The sequence below is a fragment of the Takifugu flavidus genome, chromosome 14, assembly GCF_003711565.1.
Source record: "Takifugu flavidus isolate HTHZ2018 chromosome 14, ASM371156v2, whole genome shotgun sequence".
Classification (NCBI taxonomy): Eukaryota; Metazoa; Chordata; class Actinopteri; order Tetraodontiformes; family Tetraodontidae; genus Takifugu; species Takifugu flavidus.
Genome location: NC_079533.1, coordinates 11621450 through 11638859, shown reverse-complemented (window position 1 = coordinate 11638859; position 17410 = coordinate 11621450). Strand labels below are relative to the sequence as shown.

General features: G+C 46.7%; 2 protein-coding genes across 11 annotated transcripts; one reads left to right on the top strand and one right to left on the bottom strand.

Annotated features, from left to right (window-relative positions):
* Window positions 1–2326: 2326 nt before the first annotated feature.
* On the bottom strand, window positions 2327–10941 carry LOC130537037 (core histone macro-H2A.1). 10 transcript variants are annotated; one of them, XM_057053396.1, is made up of 9 exons: window positions 10529–10935; window positions 9171–9370; window positions 8949–9055; window positions 8623–8814; window positions 8446–8553; window positions 7146–7245; window positions 4945–5034; window positions 3910–4084; window positions 2327–3840 (listed from the first exon to the last, which is right to left on the bottom strand). In XM_057053396.1, the coding sequence occupies exons 2-9, from the start codon at window positions 9340–9342 to the stop codon at window positions 3675–3677; spliced, it is 1110 nt and encodes a 369-aa protein (XP_056909376.1). In that variant the 5' UTR covers window positions 9343–9370; window positions 10529–10935; the 3' UTR covers window positions 2327–3674. The 10 variants fall into 10 exon arrangements, 7 of the variants coding, with proteins under 7 accessions (XP_056909376.1, XP_056909378.1, XP_056909380.1 ...); XM_057053398.1 differs by lacking the exon at window positions 7146–7245 and adding an exon at window positions 6277–6367; XM_057053400.1 differs by lacking the exon at window positions 7146–7245 and adding an exon at window positions 6289–6367.
* Window positions 10942–12443: 1502 nt separating this feature from the next.
* On the top strand, window positions 12444–17350 carry faxdc2 (fatty acid hydroxylase domain containing 2). Its single transcript, XM_057053405.1, has 9 exons — window positions 12444–12587; window positions 13010–13047; window positions 13848–13948; window positions 14597–14700; window positions 15029–15150; window positions 15614–15819; window positions 15896–16001; window positions 16092–16258; window positions 16375–17350. The coding sequence occupies exons 1-9, from the start codon at window positions 12563–12565 to the stop codon at window positions 16529–16531; spliced, it is 1026 nt and encodes a 341-aa protein (XP_056909385.1). The 5' UTR covers window positions 12444–12562; the 3' UTR covers window positions 16532–17350.
* Window positions 17351–17410: the final 60 nt, after the last annotated feature.

Genomic DNA, 17410 nt, shown 5'->3' with positions numbered 1-17410 from the left:
CCAACTCTCCGGTTTCCTGCTCTAAATGGCCCAACAGTGTTATGTGGCCAGCTCGGGATCCCGTTTAACTGTTTCGAGGTGGCGAGGGAGCGTCGCCGTCCGAGGCCTTTTCCTTTCCCCGCTCGCAGGACGCTCGCACAGGCTCCTTTTCTTCCACCCTCTGTTTGGTAGACACCGTTATCCCTTCCTCAGCCCTGTTTAATGGTTGGATCATGGGATTAAGGGACAGCAAGCCGTTTAGCAACCTGTTGAAATGTCCACAGCGGAACATTCTGTGGCGTGTTTGCTGCGCAGGAACCTGCGGACAAACGGTGACCGTCCCTGCCTCGCCGCCGCGGCCTCGCCGCTCGTGCCTTTCACTCACTCGCAGGAGGTTCCCACTAAGATTAAGCAAAGGTTGCACCATCTGGACCAGCCCCCGCTCTGCCTGTTGGGTACCATCGCGCCTCAGCGTCACCCAGCACAGACGAGGGGAAAAAAGAGGAAAGTGAAATAAGCAGGCAGAAGAGATAAAAACAGGCTTTCGGTTCGGACCTTCGACACGCGAGCTGGCTTCTTTTGGTTTAACTGGAGCCCAGTTTCAATGTCGCCCTTTCTTAAAATAGCCGATTTAAGTCAGACGAGGCCAAATCGAGCGTTTTGCTGGTTCCGTGTGAATCTACCTCAAGTAGTTGGAAAGGAGCGAGTTGCCCAGTGGACCGTTGCCGCGACCACACAGAAAAACAGGCGGCTGCTCTTCGGCCTTGAGCCGAGAACAGCAACTCCAGCCGGAGCGACATATTTACCCAGCAGAGGGTTTATGTCCTTTCCTGGTGGATTTTCCCCGAGGAGTCCTGCACCTACAAGGAAATCAAACTGGTCCTGGGGATGTTAGAATTTTTTAAAAATGAGCAAATGTGGCAAAGATATTAATATTTTAAGAGGAAGGTCTGTTTCACCGACGCTGTGTTTTGACAACTATGACCTTTGACCTTCCTGAGGATCAGTGAGCCGCTCACACTGGAAGAGAAGATATCAGTAGCCGTGTTGTTGTTTCTGACATAAAAACCAAACTCTCTTATGAGCACACTGGAAAACAGATCTGATGACCAGCTCCTCACCCTTCATCTCCTCTTCTTCTTGATCCCCCCCCCAGTGTTTGCTTTACTTTGTTTTCTGTTTTCTCTCCCCTCCTCCCCCTGCAATTTTTTCGTGCAAAGAGTAAAATTTCATCCGCGCGGGCTCTGGGAAAGGCAGCTCTCGGATTGGCCCTTGCCCGTACAGATGCTTTGAATTTACGGGGGCTTTTCTGCCTCCGAGGAGAAGAAGGCTGGGATGGAGGGACGGATGGCGTGATGGAGGTGAAGAGATTGGAGGGTTCGCGGAAGGCGAAGGCAGGGGGGCTGAAACCTGCCTGTATTTCCTGGGGATTAGGCGTCAAATGGGCGCCCTCAGAGGAGGTCTCAGGTCCCGGCCTCCCTGGATGGCTGGGAAACTGACCCCCATGTGACTCCGCGGTCTTTTGTGCGCTCTGCCAGCTTGCAGCCTGAGGACAAGACGGCAGCCTGAACTGGAGCCCGACAACATCGGCATCCAACAGCTGCTGATCTGGTCTCCGACTACTGACAATTAATGATCTTAGAACCCGCTGGTATATCAATGAAGAAGTAGATACGGTAGAAAACAGGATGCCCAGACAGATTTACCATCACTCGTGGCTGGTTTGTCGATCGCTCCTCTGATTTGGCCTTTAAGAGGAAACATGGAGAGTTTGTGTTGTCTAACAAGTGAAAATCCAAATTCTGTTCGCCTCTGTTCACTGTGATGCTGGGGGACAAACTCCCCCCACCACCTGTGAGGCCCTGCCGCTTTAAACCCACATCCAGACTCAAACATGAGTAGATCTTTTAATATGAACTCACTGTTCATTTCTGATTTGTCTTTATTTCTAACCTGCTTCTATTCCTGTGAGATATCTCAGGGGTTCACCTACCGTCCTCCTGCCCCACTGAAAATGAGATTGAACCAGATTATCAGCCCTGCCCGACACAGAGGCATCAAATGTACCCTGGCCTTCAAACTGTAAGTCCTTTTTTCATTGGAAGACCTGTTAATCACTTCAAATGCAAAAACAAACAAACCTGCAACTGCTGGAAACTGAGAATGTGAGGATTTAAATGTGGCTTTAAGTCAAATAAATGCAGGGTGTCACCCCCCGTCTGTTCTGTGCAGTTTAATTCACTGGAGTTGGATTCATTGTCGCACTCGGGAACCCGGTTCGGTCACACACCATATTCATCTTTTGTAGAGCCGAACGCTCCGGCATTAAAGTGGACAGCAACAAAAGTCTGCTTTAAACTTTTTTTTTAATTATTATTACTGGAGTGTGTACAGATTTTGGAGCTTAATCAATTGAAACAATCCTTTAGAAAGAATTTTACATTTTATTTTTTTTTAATAAGAAAGTTAGGCTTTTGAAAAGTCCAAACGCAGCGTCCTCATAAAAACGTCCTTCAATCCCAATTCAAATCCAACTCAAATCATCCGGCGTCTGCGTGAAGAGGCCTGCAGCTGCACAGAAAATGGCTGGCTGGAACGAAACACGCACTCGTTGATTATATGGCGCCATCTAGCGGTGAGGAACGAAGGCTAACACCATGAACTGCAGCGGAGATTCTCCATTTTCCAGCATTTTTTTTTTTATGGCTCGACAGACAGACGAAACACACAAAATAAAACTTCTCTTCTTTCAAATCACCAGCGACTTCTAGAATTAGTGTGCAAATTAAAAGTAAATTAAAATTGTGTTACAGGTCACTACACAAATACCCCATCTATATAAACACTTATATGGACAGACAATATAAATACTTTATGTCCTGCAAAAACCTCCAATGATTCATCTTTACTAAAAAATAAATCGCTCATTGTGTTGATTTTTGTACCAGGGAGTAAATCAGCAATTCTCTGAATATATCTGCTCTTTAAAAATCATAATTTTATGGGGGGGATCTATGAGGTCTGTGCAGTACACAACAATTATTTTGTCTGTGAGACTAAAATGAAAATACAGGAATCTGCGATACACAACACAAAATTCCATCCCCAGCGGCTCCTACATTAGGCTACTGTAGCTAACAGAACTTCTCTTTCCAGCTTCTTTCTTCACCATTCTATCAAACAGTACTTTAAAACAACAGAGATATTCCAATATGCACAAATGAAACCAAAAGTACACGAAAAATGCGTGTTTGAGAGCGAAATATAAGGTAATTCAACAGATTTTTGAACGAACTTTACTGCCATGACGTGCATTAAACCCGTATTAGATGGACTTCTCAAGAAGCCTGTAATTGAGGTGACTATTTGTCATAACATCTTTTATCGTATATTATTAAAATGAAAGTTTGTGGCCTTTTCTCTGGTTGAATCTATTTTGTGCAGCACTGTTTATATTGAAAAGGCCGCAGAATGAACACAGTGCGCTCTCACGTTGACCCACGCAAACATGGGAAATTAAAAAGGTTTTCGCAAAAATATAAACGTAATGCAAAAACACAAAGCTCCCGGCCTATAGAAGGAATCTCCTTTTCTTCTTAATATCTTAGAAATCATAAAATTCTACCACCTTCGTGTTGCCTTACGGAAAATCCAGAGCGGAAGAAAAACATGTGGGCAGGAGGGGGAGGGAATTCTTAACTCGTCTCCAGCTTGGCCATTTCCTGCACGTAGATGCCGATGCTCTCGCTGTCGAACAGCACGAAGTAGACGGTTTTGATGGTAGACGACATGGTGGCCACGAAGTAGCTGGAAATGGCCTTGAGGATCAGCTGGGCCGCCGTTTGCTTCGGGAATCCATTCCTGGGAGCAACGAGAAGCAGCGTTAGTGGAATAAGCAGCATGTGCAGAAACACAGGGAGCTGAATTCACCTCCCGCTGCCGATCGAGGGGAAAGCCACGGACTTGAGCTTCTTCTCGTCCGCCAGGGCTAGGCAGTTCTTCACCGTCTTGTCCAGCAGCTCCTCACACTTGTCGGAGCCCCAGCCAGGACTGTTACAGTGGATCACGTACTTCGCAGGGAGGCCAAAGCCGGCCGTCAAAACAGCTGAGGAGGAGAGGGCGTGAAGAGTGGCGAGGACAGAGGAGTCATCAAAGAGGGATCAAGACCAGTCAAACGTGTTTGTTAAGGCTGAATGTTTATGCCAGGAACAAATTTAACCGACGGCCCCCCAACAATTTAGTGAAATGATCACTAAATTGGCTTTTTCCAAGATAATTTGTTCCCGATCTGCAACATTATTACTCCAAAATGAGCTGGTTCACCTGGATTTCCTCATGTCAGCTTCAATGTTTCCAGTCCAACTCAACTCCACCAACCATCTCCCCCAAAACCCCAAAACGTGTTTAAAGGCCAAAAATGCTGAAATAACATTCCGGAGCCTGACCAAAGCCTCCGGAACGCTACAACAGTGTCCAGTGAGGGGAAGAGAACAGGTCTGTTAGCAGTAGTCGGCGGTGATGACCGACGTGTTCAAATCTCTTTTCTGGCTCGTTCCACAAATGTTCTGCTCTGCTCGTCACCCCTTTGCCATATTCTTCATGATTCAGATCAGAAACCGTCTTCATCGAGTTCTTTGTGAGGGCAGTTCTGGAAAGGTTCTAGTCAGGATGTCTAGGACAGCTGACGGGCTGTTGTAGTCACCTGGTCAACTATTAATGACCCCCAAGTGGCTGAATGCCGTCCGGACAGAAAGAAGAACTCTGAGGCCGGTTCTTCCCAGACTTTAACACCTATAAATAACTAAGAAAGTAACTCGCGTCATGTCTAGACTTCAGAGACCGCTTCCTTAACATACTTTATAAAAGAGAAACGCGCATGTGGTTTGATTTTTGGGATCAAAACAGATTGTAAAGCCTTGGTGCTTTTGGGGGGGGGACTAAACGTTATCCAATCTGGAAACTTGCCTCCAGCCACCTCCAGTGGGCCGTTTTTCTTCTTCAGCTCCTGCAGCGCGTCAGTGAACTCCTTCCCTCCTTTCTTTTCCAGAGCGCTGCCTGTAAACAAGAGGGCTGCAGTGATTACATCCCAGCGTGGAGCGAACAGGCGGCCAGCGAGGGAGAGGTGAGGCGAGGCGCATGCAGACACAGATGTGAGCAGGCAGACATGGAGACGCACAGTGAGGCAGACCATGCTGTCAATTCCTTTATGGGGCCTCTGGTAGCGTCTCTGAGTTCCAAAATCTTAAAAAAGCTGCTTCTATCGAGCTAGCTCTGAAGAGGAAAGGACACGTTTAGCACATCTGACATGCAAAGGGGGGGTGGGGGGGTGGATTCCACTTTAATCTCACCATTCCACTTAGAAAATAGAAAAGCAGCTATCAGAAGGATAATTCAAATACAGGTTAACATCAGCCTCCTGGAGGAAAGTTAGTCATTCATCAGCCCTTTGCCCACTAATCTCCCCCTAAACAGTGGAACTGACAGCACAGTCTGGTTGTGGGGGGGCAGTGCACACGGTATGAAGCAAGTCCCAGACTGCCCTCATTTCAGCCAAGTGGACCAAAGCAACAAACAGCAGCACGATAATAGTTGTACACATCCTGGAGTACTGTATGGACTCTGATCTGATTATGGCTGTGTTACGTACAACAGTAGGATGTGGGCCTGCAGCGCCGCCCCGCCTCTGCTCGTTCTACTGGCTTGCACTGTACCAGCGCTCACGTGTACGACCACGACCTCAGAGCCGCCGAGCTCGTGAAGATTTAGTGATGCCGATTTTTGATGGGTCAGAAGGTGCAACTGATAATTAAAAGCATCTCAAATGTGAGATGGAGCACTAACGCTGAGGCAGATTACGACCCCACCTTTGGTCCTCCAGCCTCCGTTATGGCAAAAGCAGAGGCAGACTCGGCTCATTTGCAAAACAAAACGGGGCTTTTCCCTGCAGCCTCGCTGTCCCCAAGCAGTATTCCAGTGTTTTACTCCTTTCAGCTAAAGCCACTGATGTGGATGTTCATGCAGCTGAATAAAGCCTGAGAAAAGTCTACCAACAGCCATTTTAGATGATCATTTTCACAGCGTCCACATTGCGCTTTCTGGCAGCCGACAAAAATAGCTTAATCATAACAACAATCATAAGTTCAGTTTAGTGATAAAATGGTCATAAATCTAGAGGGTGGGATTGTTTGGAAACGGTGCTGCTGCTGTGATATTTGTCCACAAAGTGCAATGCAGACCATCTGCAGGTAGAAAGCAGTAAGGCAGTCGTGGTCTCTGCGTGTTAAATGGCTCCTTTACCTACTTCACCACCTGTATAGAAGGAGGAGCTGGTCGGGTGAACGACAGCGTCGCTCTCCACGATGGAAATGTCGGCTTGGACAACTTGCAACTACGGAACACAACAACGACAAACGACAGGCAGACAACACGGTGGTGAAACTGTGAGTGATCAGGATAAACGGGGTGGGGGACAAAAATGAGCAGGACATTAAAAGGGTGGAGGAGGAGAAGAGAGAGAAGTCAGCGCCCCCAGTTCTGGCTGAGGAAAGTGTGGGGTCATGCAGGACTGCCAGATTTACAGAGAAACACCTGAAGGTTTGGGGCGTTCGCTAGCGACATGCACCAGTGCTGGGAAAGGTTCCACCAGCTTTATGAGTGGTCCATTACTGGTTTGTTTGATCCTCGTTATTTTATGATCGGTCTCCAGGACACCGACCTCACAGTCAGGCTGCAGAGACCAAGGTGCACTTCTGCGACCTGGTACTGCACGGAATTCACGAGCGTGTGTGTCACATGCAAGTCTGGCTTAGATGCAGGGAACAAATTCCATGTATGCATGTATATGTGGCTTCTTCAATGACCCATTATAGCTACAGTGATCGAGCAGCCATTTGAAAGGGGGGTGGCCTGGAGGAGAACCTCCAGAGTCATCTAGAAGGTGAGAGGGGGGGCTTTGATAAAAATCCCTTAATGTATCCACAGATATAAACTCTGGCCCCCCGGCCTTGAGTCAATATCAAATAACCAAGAGGTGATCAAAATCTAGCATGACTTTTATTTAGCGTCAAAATGTAGCATCTGTTTCTGGAGGAGACGTCGAGCTGTTTAGACACTGAGGGATTTTTGATCTCCCCACTGTATTCAAACTGATGGGGGGGGGGGCTCACCTAGATCATCTTTAAGCTCGAGCTCTGCAGTGGTGGGGTTGATGACCCCCTCCACATCAAAGCCAGCCAAGTTACTGACCTCGCTGTGGATGAGGTTGAGCTGCAGAGGAAGGGGGGGTGGAAGGGGGAGGCATGCCGAGGAGGGGGGAGGAAGCAAAGCCATTAAGATTAGAATCACAGCACAAAATTAAAGGATACCTTGACTTTTTGATGTATATTTAGACGTAGTTGCGTCCTTTGCGTGAGGCAACAGCAGCGTGAAGTAGCACTAAATTAGCTTAGCTTAAACATTCATATCCTTAAATGATCATAAACTAAGTGGACGGGCAGCTGAAAGCACTTCAACACCAACAGCTCATCCATCATGATGATCAGGAAAAATATGCAAAAATGCTGAATGAGTCCAGATTTCATACTATTTAAATGAACACAGGCAGAATTGTTGAGTATTTTCTCACAAAAGCTGCCAAAACTGTGTCAGGGGTGCATGAGGGGTTACCCCCCTTTCAAAATAAAGCACTTAATATTTATATTCATCCCTGTGTTGTTCAATAGTCAAAATGTCAAGATATCCTTGTTAGAATGTTTCAGCGTATTGATCACATCCTGTTAGTTTCATCACTCATCCATAACGTCAACACATTCTACCCGCCAGGATTTAAGGTTCAATAATTAATCAAATTATCACCAAAGTAAAGCAGATGGAGCGAAAGCAGAGACAACAGTGTGTGTGTGTGTGTGTGTGTGTGTGTGTGTGTGTGAGAGAGAGAAACAGAGACGAGGATAAACATTTGAGAAACACAGTTATGATCATTCCCTGTTATGATTCATCGTTGTAATAGGTTAGAGATCAACTGCACATATTTGATTCATTATCCGTGTCATCAGTTATTCTGGTGGAATTTTGCATTTCCTTGGCGTTAAAATAACAGTAGAAAGTCCATCAAAGGTACAATTTCTTGGGTAATATTTTTTAGAACCGGGTTGCTTTGATCTCATATAGTACAAAAGATCAGCCCCATTTGGATCCAGACGAGGAAACGGCGACACCTCTGACACCGTTGTCGAGTCCGTTACATTTAAACCATCTTCTGCTGTCTTTCATCTTTCTCGTCCATCTTGGGCTCTGGAGCAGGGGCGTCCAAACCCAGTCCCGGAGGGTGGCAAGCAGCTTCTGTGTCCTACCAGGTGGACAAGACTCTCACCTGGTAGGACAGAAAACCCGGCCGGATTGCCGCCCTCCAGGACTGGGTTTGGACGCCCCAGATCTTGAATCGGTTTTCTCGTTGTGTGAACTGACCTTCTGACCCAGAAAGAGGCTCTTGGTGGAGAGCACGGTGAAGCTGTCGCCGGGAGATCCCTCCGTCGTGCTGTCTGCGGACGCGGCTTTGCTCACCTCGCCCTGCTTCTGCGGAGACCACGGAACGCGCATCAACCCACCCGTCCCACAAACACAATCGTGGACAGGAGGCAGTACCTTCGCCTTCCCTCCCGTCTTTTTGGCGCTCATCTTCTTGGCCGCCGTCTTCTTGACAGGTTTGGGTTTCTTCTCGGGGGCAGGTGAGAGAGGGGTTTCCAGTTTCCCTTTGGCTCCTCTCTTCTTGGCCAGCAGCTCCGGGTGGATGTTGGGCAGGACTCCGCCAGCCGCGATGGTCACACCTTTCAGCAACTGAAGACACACAAATTTACACCCGGAGTTCAGAGTAGAGAGAAGGAAGAGAGGCGAGAGGACTTCAGACGCCGCTGTTGCGCAACACGTTGCTTTTAACATGATTTAAACGCACGGAACCAGACGGTGCTGACCTGGTTCAACTCCTCATCGTTGGCGATGGCCAGAAGGATGTGTCGTGGCGTGACGCGACCTTTCTTGTTGTCTCTGGCAGCATTACCCGCCAACTCCAGGATCTCAGCTGCAACAAACAAAGCGCGCACACGTGTCATTCACTATTTCTGACAGCGTTGTGGGGGCGACCTTCCCACCAGGGCCAGCTGCCTAAACAGAAACATTAAATATCAGATTCTCACCAGTAAGATATTCAAGGACAGCAGCCAGGTAGACAGGCGCCCCCACGCCGATGCGGTATTTTGGCAGCCCCCGCTTGATGTAGCGCAACATGCGTCCCACGGGGAAGATGACCCCGGCCTTGGTGGACCGGGACGTCTTCGTGGTCTTCTTCTTTCCTCCTCGGCTCGACATGGTGCTGAGATTTCAACAGAGTCAGGCTCTGCGGCAGGTTAACAAAAGGGATCCATTAATACATTTAACATGGAGTGTGCAAATGCCCGGGAACAAATTGATTCTCCAACATCGGAAAGCTCTAGATGTGCCCATAACCTTGGAATGTCTGTATCCACAGGATTGATCAGGTTAAAAGGAGCAAGTGTATCAATCATTCAGTCCTTTTTCCCCTCTCCAAGAATTTTACAGTTAACAATTAACAGTGTAAACACGCACTAAATGGTACATTATTGGTACAGATTAAGTAAATCTTAATTTACAGCAGAAAAGCATCAAAACAACAGGCAGATTGCAGCTTCATCGCTGCTGCATAAGGTCCTTTGATTTATAGCACTTGCTATTAGCATCCTCAATATGGGAAATACTTCAACTTAAATATACTAAAATGTGTAAGATCTCCAACCTTTGACACTTATTCAAATAAACCCCCTAAACTCTGTTAAAACGCGCATGTCGCCTAAAACTATTACATATGACGTCTTGTTTTAATTGTAGCAGACGCCGTCACCAATTAGCTGCCCGTCATTGAATCAATTAGCCCCAGAGAAGCGCAGAGTGCGGCTGAGTTACAGAAACACGGGCGATTCGACGCGATAAATCAAGTCACAACAAACACAAAGGCGACCTGAGGCGACCGCAGGGCTTCGGGCAGCTTTCGGGAGGGGGGATAAAACATCTGCAACATTCGCCCGGTCCGCTCAGGTGTGGGTAGGTGGGTTTAATCCGCCACACCGGGCATTTGTTTCCGAGGGCCGCTCACAACGACCATTTCCGCATGCCAACAAGCGCCCCGGAGCTCCCACCGGGGATTTGAATGAAAATACATAGAGGACGACTGAGCGAACGGCAACAAATGCGCTGCTAGGCGACCTGCGGCTCTTTTCCTGATCAAGTCAACGGGCTTTTAGGTGTAAACAAGCCGGACAGAGCGGCGGTGGCTGCCCGCTCCCGCTTCCCTCCCCTTCCCCGCCCGCCTGTCATCTCCGGCGGCAGCACGGTCTCCGCTCTCGGCCTCTCCGCCGGAAAGCGAGAAATGGCAAGCGGCGACGGCTCGGTTCGGTTCGGCCGAGGCGGAGCGGCACGACGCCCGGGAGGCGACCGCGCCTGAGCGGAGGCGACGGCGAGGCGGACGCGGGCGGGTTACCTTCGAAACAGGCCACGGCGAAAGATGTCTCCGGTATCGAGCCTGGGCAGAAGCGTCGACTCCCACAATCCACAGCGAGCGGAGCTATCGCAGCGAGCCAGCGCTGCCCGTGGAGCCAAGCAGCTGCTGGAGCACCGAGCTAAGCGGCTGCACGTCAGTCTGCTGACCAGATGATCTTTAACCCTTTACTCTGGAGCTCCGGGCGACTAAACACCGACAGTCGCTGACGCCTGCAGGGTGAGATCGATGTAGTCACATTTTGGCCCCACACGAACTTGGGCCTGTGTCACTTTTGGGCCTCTGACCCTTGACCTGGGTGGTGAGAGTGTGTACAGATAAGTCAAAAGTAAGAAAAAGTAACAAGCACGTATGCATATGAAATGATTCCCACCCCTTATTACACTTCACAATAATAAAACCTGTCCTAAACTGGGTCACATGGTTTCTTAATTAAGATGTAGCCTTGTAAGTGCTTTTTGTGCACGTCCTTGTCCTTTATGTGCGTCGTTGAGAGAAGAAAATGGCCTCATTCAGAAGTGTTTTGCAAGAGAGGCTTCATAGCCAGAACCTCTGTTTTCGATTCAACCATTAAGCAGAGAGCAAAGATTAAGGCGGTCATTCGATTGTGTTGTTCTCAGAAAGCAGTCAATAGTTGCAGCTGCTGTAATTCCCTGAGCTGTGTTGAAGTTGGAGGAAATTTAACCCAGATGATCAATGAAATCAATTTGTCCTGTCAGGTCCCATCAGCTAAAAATACACAAATTAGGCCAGACAAATGGGGTTAGAGGTTTAGTAGAAATTATATGAGTTTGGGTTGCTTTTAGTAATCTGACACTATTAAGAAAGTGACATCTGACACTCACAAAGGTTCAGTTTATTGGGGGGAGGGGGGTATTATGATTACTCCACAATGAAACTCAATCCATATAATACAAATATTAAAGTAGCACAGTTACAGTAAATGTAGGTTAACCAGAGTAAAATACGTATGAATTTGGTTATATGATTCTGTGCTGTCAACTCACAGCAAAAGCGTTCTCCACAAAGCTGTTACAATACTGATAGCTCGGCGCTAGATGGCAGCAGCGAGTCGTCACTTAAGGACGTCATTTAAATCACAATTACAATTAAACTGTGGATTTCACATCATTTTACTGAAAAGTAAAACCACCACAATTTAAATCAATTCATCACAATTAAAGGTGTTTAGATTCTGCCGATTAGTTCCCCCGTCCACCACGAAAGTGGTCCTGTTTGTTGATGAGGCCAACTTGTGTTGGAAGTGGAACCAGTGTTAATATTACATAATGTTTATGGTGGCCCGACCAACCTGGATGATAGTGAAGGCACACGTTGCGGTTCCCTGGGTCAAAGACTGCTGATTAAGCAAAAAAGGTGCCTTTTGTGTGTGGTCATTCTCATAACGCTCCCTTTTTACAATTTAGGGATTCCTTAATTGACCATTTTAAAAATCGAAAATTGTGTGACAAACCTCACTGCAAATAATGTCATCAAACACGTGTGTAATTAAAAAAAAAAGTAAAAAATAAATATTAAATACAGTAGTGTTAGGAATAAGAGCATTTTCATAATAAAAAAATGCTGTTTGAAGCTGGTTGGCGGACAAATTATTGATTATTTTTTAAAGAATTAGACTGAAAAATAAACTTAGTAGTTAAAATACTTTAATCGGATTGACTATCCTGATCTGTTGCTGTTGAACAACTGACGTAGCAGCCACTGTATAATCGATGTATTGCGGAGATTGATTTAATTAGCAGTAAAATATTAATGAATGTCAGCATTAACAAGTAAGAAAAAACAGCCTTTGAATGGCCTATGTGCAGAATTTTTGAACCTTCACCAAAATCTTGCGGAGTTTCTTATAGAACATTTGTAGCTACTTCCGTATAAAACTGAAGTCAGCTGACCAGGAACCAGCCAATCAGAGGCGAGCGACGAATGTAAATAAACCTGATGTTGGATCAAGATCAATGCGAGCGGCGGTAGAAGAGATTGTCAAATAACGCAGACATGACGGTGGAGACAAGTGTCAACGGTGAGATTCGATCCATTATTGATACACGCAGGAAGTCGCTTTGCGTTTGTATTAACTGTTGTGACGATCCAGACACGAAGAAGCGGAGCACTGAATAACAGCTATAGGTTACGCGTGGTTTTCTGTCGGCAGTGGGAAATTTACATCATTTACATCATTTACATCATTTACATGTTAAAGGCTCTTAGCAGCGTCTGCAGCATTGCTCGGCATAAATGTGACTGTTTTTAAAGAGATTGCTAAAACTAAAGGATATTTTTGAGAATTTGCGACGTTACGTAATGCAAAACTAAACATATTATTTGTTTTATTCTAAATAATGTTTGCACGTATACTGCAGGGCTACGTGTAACTCTTCGCAGAAAGTTGCGGTGTAGTACCGTATTACTTGCAGTAAATCTTATTTAATATTGTGTTCACAGGCAAAAGCAGGGATCCGTCAGGAGCCAGAGGCGAACAGGTGAGAACACACCTTTACAGTTGAGCACATCCGCTAAAAACACTGTCAAATCTGATTACGGTTAATGTTACAGTCCAGTTTATCCAGACGCACCTAGGTTTTACAAATTTTTAAAAGACTTATTACCTAAAGCATAAAGAATGCTCTAATAACTTTTGTTTTGACGGCTGCCTATATCCTCCAGAACGACCTCTTTCTAACCAGTAAAGTTTACACCCACCTGGTTTTGCCTCATGAATATTATTTCAACACTATTGTTTCGGGACACGTTTAACCGGATTAGATGCTCTTTTATTTGCCTTTGTTGACAGTTTCATGGGGCTTTAGAGGGAACAATGAGTGAAACATGGGCGTCACATGGTTGAGTTTTGCTGTCATTAGAATGTTAGATGTGTCAGATGTGACAGAGAAGAGTTTTAAAGAAATAAGATATTTAAAATATTTAAAAGTAAGATGAACATGTCACATTGCTGCCGCTTCATGTAAATGGAGGGGAAGCTGTTTTTTAAAAGGTCTGTCAATCACTGGAGCCTGTTTATCTTCCTCTACAAAGATTAGATTAGATATACAAACACAGAACGACAACTGTGTTTTTATATTTGCTTAAAAAGATTCTCTGTGTAAGCACCTGCTCATAATAAGAGAGAGAAGTGCCTTTTAAACAGACTAATTAATTTAGAGTAACATTTTCCTCATGTCGCTCTGTGGGAAAATCACATGAATGCAGAGTGGCAGTAACAATCATATGGCTTATTAGTGAGTGTGTGTGTGTGTGTGTGTGTGTGTGTGTGTGTGTGCAGGAGAGCAACGGAGGAGGTCTCTGGGACTCTGTGAAGAAAGCTGCTTTTATCATCGGATCAGGAATATTATTCTTGGCTGCGTTTGGGAACTCGCTCACGTGGTAGGATTTCATCACATGTGCATGAATGAGCAGCCGCTCTCAACACTGAGGCTGTGTTTACCATCATCCTGCTGGTAAATTAGCAGAAAAAGAAGGAAATATGAGTGTTCAGTCTCAGAAAATAAACCTTTCTTTTTTCTCCATTAAACTAAGGCCTCTATTTAGTTGGTGAGCATTACCACCGGCTGCAGAGCTCAGTTCTGAGGCTCTATTGTGTCTGGGTAATCTCAGGTCTGTGTCCTCGACCACGTCACCCATTTAATGTCTGGTTTGGGAGCCTGGCCGCACTCCGCAACTGTTGCATTGTCTGAAAATCTTCCAAACAGTTGGCATCAACCTCACCTATTATTAAAGGGGAGGAGACGTTGCTCGACACCTCCGGTGCGGTGTAGGATTTCCACAGATCAGTGGACGTGTGAAGACCCTTTAATAGAGCGCACCGGACTAAACAGAGGACGGTTCGTTATGTGATCCGATAGCATCAGGAAAGCTTAGACTGGTGGAAGACAGAGGGGTATGATCCAGTTAGACTTCTGCTACAACAAGGGTCGTCTAAATATCAGATGAAAGCTGATTGTGATGTGGTGAAGTCCTCTGTCCCGGTGGATAATCTCTGTTTGTGGCGCTGCTCCTTGACTGCTCCTCCAGGCATCTTCAGAGGTTCTGGGGGGCTTCGGGTGACTTCTGGCAGGACTTGTGGACCAAGCTGTGCGTGGCATTCGAGGGTCACGATGAGGCTCTCTTCTATTTCGGTGGGTATCTTTTTTTTTCTGTGAAATAGCTAAAAAATAAATTGCCATAATGTGCATCTGTGGCCACAATATTCCCACCTCTGCCCTTTAAGGATCACTGACTTCGCTCCATCGAAGGACGATTCATATAGATGATATAGATTTCACTCGTGTGACGCTCAAACACAGTTTGGTTGTTTCAGGACCAACATCACGTGATCTAATTACTTTGATGATCCACTTGAACCTCATGATGTTACACAGAGAATAGAAATGTACACACTCGGCAGGGTTTCAGATGTTCTGAAAACTGGCATGAGCCCGTTCTGATTGTTCTCTTCCCCCCCAGGAACGATGCTTCTCCCCTCTCTCACATTCTGGGGGCTGAACGCTCTGTTACTGGTGGTGGACACCACGGGCAAACCGTCCTTCATCACCCGCTATCGCATCCAGCTGGACAAGAATAACCCGGTATGTGAAACGCCCGGCAGGTTCTGAGCCTCTCATCCGGGCCGCATTGTCAAGGATTAACGAGTGTGTGAGTGATTCGTGTGTGTATGCTGGGATATGTCAATACGTGACATTGTTGCGCAACGTTTAATAGAAATGGCAGGTCATTGACTCAAAGGGATCATAGTTTTGCTGAATCCTTTCATTTGATGGTAGCATTTTGCAGCCATTGGACGGCGCCATCGGTCCGACGTGTCCTCCTGATCAAAGTCCTGATGATAAGAGATGTTGAGGGACACTGGACAGATAAACATTTGTATTACTGATAACAGGACCGGAAGGTTACTCTGAAAATATTTTATCATAGTTTTCACTGCTGAAGATAACAGATAAACACAACATTCACTTAAAACTCTTAGATCTGTTTTTAACTCGATATTGACGCGAATCCTTTTGCCCTCCTTGTGAATGCTGCCCCCTACAGGTGGACCCGGCGAAGCTTCGTCAGGCCTTGAAATGCGTCACCCTCAACCAGCTGTTCATCTCCGGGCCCATCGTGGTGGGTGTTTACCACCTGATGAGCCTGAGGGGGACCCCCTGTAGCCCCGAGCTGCCCACCTTCCACCGGGCGCTGATGGAGCTGGCTTTCTTCTCCATCTTGGAGGAAATCATGTTTTACTACTCACACAGGTGGGGATCCGCTGCCCCAGATCGTGTTTTTAACGTCGTCTCACCGGCTTAAACGTTTCCCCCCCTCGTCTCTCAGGCTGTTCCACCAGCCAAACCTCTATAAACGTTTCCACAAGCAGCACCATGAGTGGACCGCCCCCATCGGCGTGGTGGCCACCTACGCCCATCCTCTGGAGCACGTGGTGGGTGGACGCCTTCAGAGTCCGCAGGGGTCCGTGCGAGACCCCCGAGCTGTCACAAACCCAAACCCATTTGCTCTTCTTCTGCTGCAGCTCTCCAACCTGCTGCCTGTGGTCATCGGGCCGGTGATCCTGGGCTCGCACGTGTCCACCACCTCCATGTGGTACTGCGTGGCCCTGATCAGCACCACCATCTCCCACTGCGGATACCACCTCCCCTTCCTGCCCTCCCCCGAGTTCCATGACTTCCACCACCTCAGGTCTGTCTTATTAACTAACCACGGTTCTTTTTTAACGTCACAGCGCGCGTCTGCATGTCGCGGAGCCGCAATGACGACCTGCAGATGTGATCTTTGCAACCGTTTCCTGGTTCCAGGTTCAACCAGTGCTACGGTGTGTTCGGCGTGCTGGACCGTCTCCACGGCACAGACGACAAATTCAGGCAGAGCAAACAGTACGAGCGCCACACGCTGCTGACGGGCCTCACCCCTCTGAATGAAAGCATCCCCGACGCTCCGAAGAAGGCGCTCTGATGGCCTTGGACCTCAGGGGCCAGCTTCCCCAACCATGGCATCGTCTCTTTAAATTAGTTTTACACATTTCTAATCCAGAAAAAGAACGATGACCATCAGTTTCAGACTGTTAATTTATAACCATAGAAACGCACTTTTTCTTCAGGATCAGGTGATTTTTTTTTTTTACGAATGTGATTGTAAAAAGAAAGTTAAGTCTTTTCCAAGAACAGTTGATTATTTCATCTCAAGTTCACCCATCAAATCCTTTGTTAAATTGATGGATCCGTTGAATTTTCAATTGTTTTAACTGTACATTGTGGGACGATCTGCATCATTTCTTTTCCTGATAAATCTACAAACCGAGCCTGTTTATTCACACAGCTGATGTTGAACAGCCTCCGCCGCCTGTTGCCGTGCAGCGGAGAAGGCTGATGTGTCAGTCTCTGGGATGTGGGATCTCTGGATGTGGGATCTCTGCTGCATGTGTGAACGGAGCTTCGGTTTCTCGGGAAAAATTGCTCTTCTGGGGAGAATTCTGCAACTTTACTGTGAAAGGCTGCATGTGTAAATACCCCCCCCCACCCCCAATACCTGATGGGAACATGAAATTGTGTTGAACACAAGAAGTGAGTGTTGATACAGATGTTCTGTAAATTTGCCACAATGACGACAACCCTTTGATTAAGCACTTAAACTAACGACTTAAAACACGACTTTAGTGAAATCCATAAATCTGCAATAGCTCATTTTAATGAAGAGCTATTAAGTTGCTGCTCTGTGAATGAAACAAATGTATTGTTTTGACTCCTGTTATTAAAATGTATATATGGAAAAATACCTACACCTGCATGTTTTTAATCCCGCAGCCACATTACTGAAATGAACAGCCAGGAGTCG

Excerpts from the sequence above, each read along its gene's own strand:
- faxdc2 (XM_057053405.1), top strand. The coding sequence starts at position 12,563 with ATGACGGTGGAGACAAGTGTCAACG. Across the intron at positions 12,588-13,009 it reads GGTGGAGACAAGTGTCAACG|GCAAAAGCAGGGATCCGTCA; the intron begins GTGAGATTCGAT and ends TTGTGTTCACAG. Across the intron at positions 16,002-16,091 it reads CCCATCCTCTGGAGCACGTG|CTCTCCAACCTGCTGCCTGT; the intron begins GTGGGTGGACGC and ends CTTCTGCTGCAG.
- LOC130537037 (XM_057053396.1), bottom strand. The coding sequence starts at position 9,342 with ATGTCGAGCCGAGGAGGAAAGAAGAAGACCACGAAGACGTCCCGGTCC. Across the intron at positions 4,085-4,944 it reads CCCACTGGAGGTGGCTGGAG|CTGTTTTGACGGCCGGCTTT; the intron begins GCAAGTTTCCAG and ends TCTCCTCCTCAG. Across the intron at positions 3,841-3,909 it reads CCCTCGATCGGCAGCGGGAG|GAATGGATTCCCGAAGCAAA; the intron begins GTGAATTCAGCT and ends CGTTGCTCCCAG.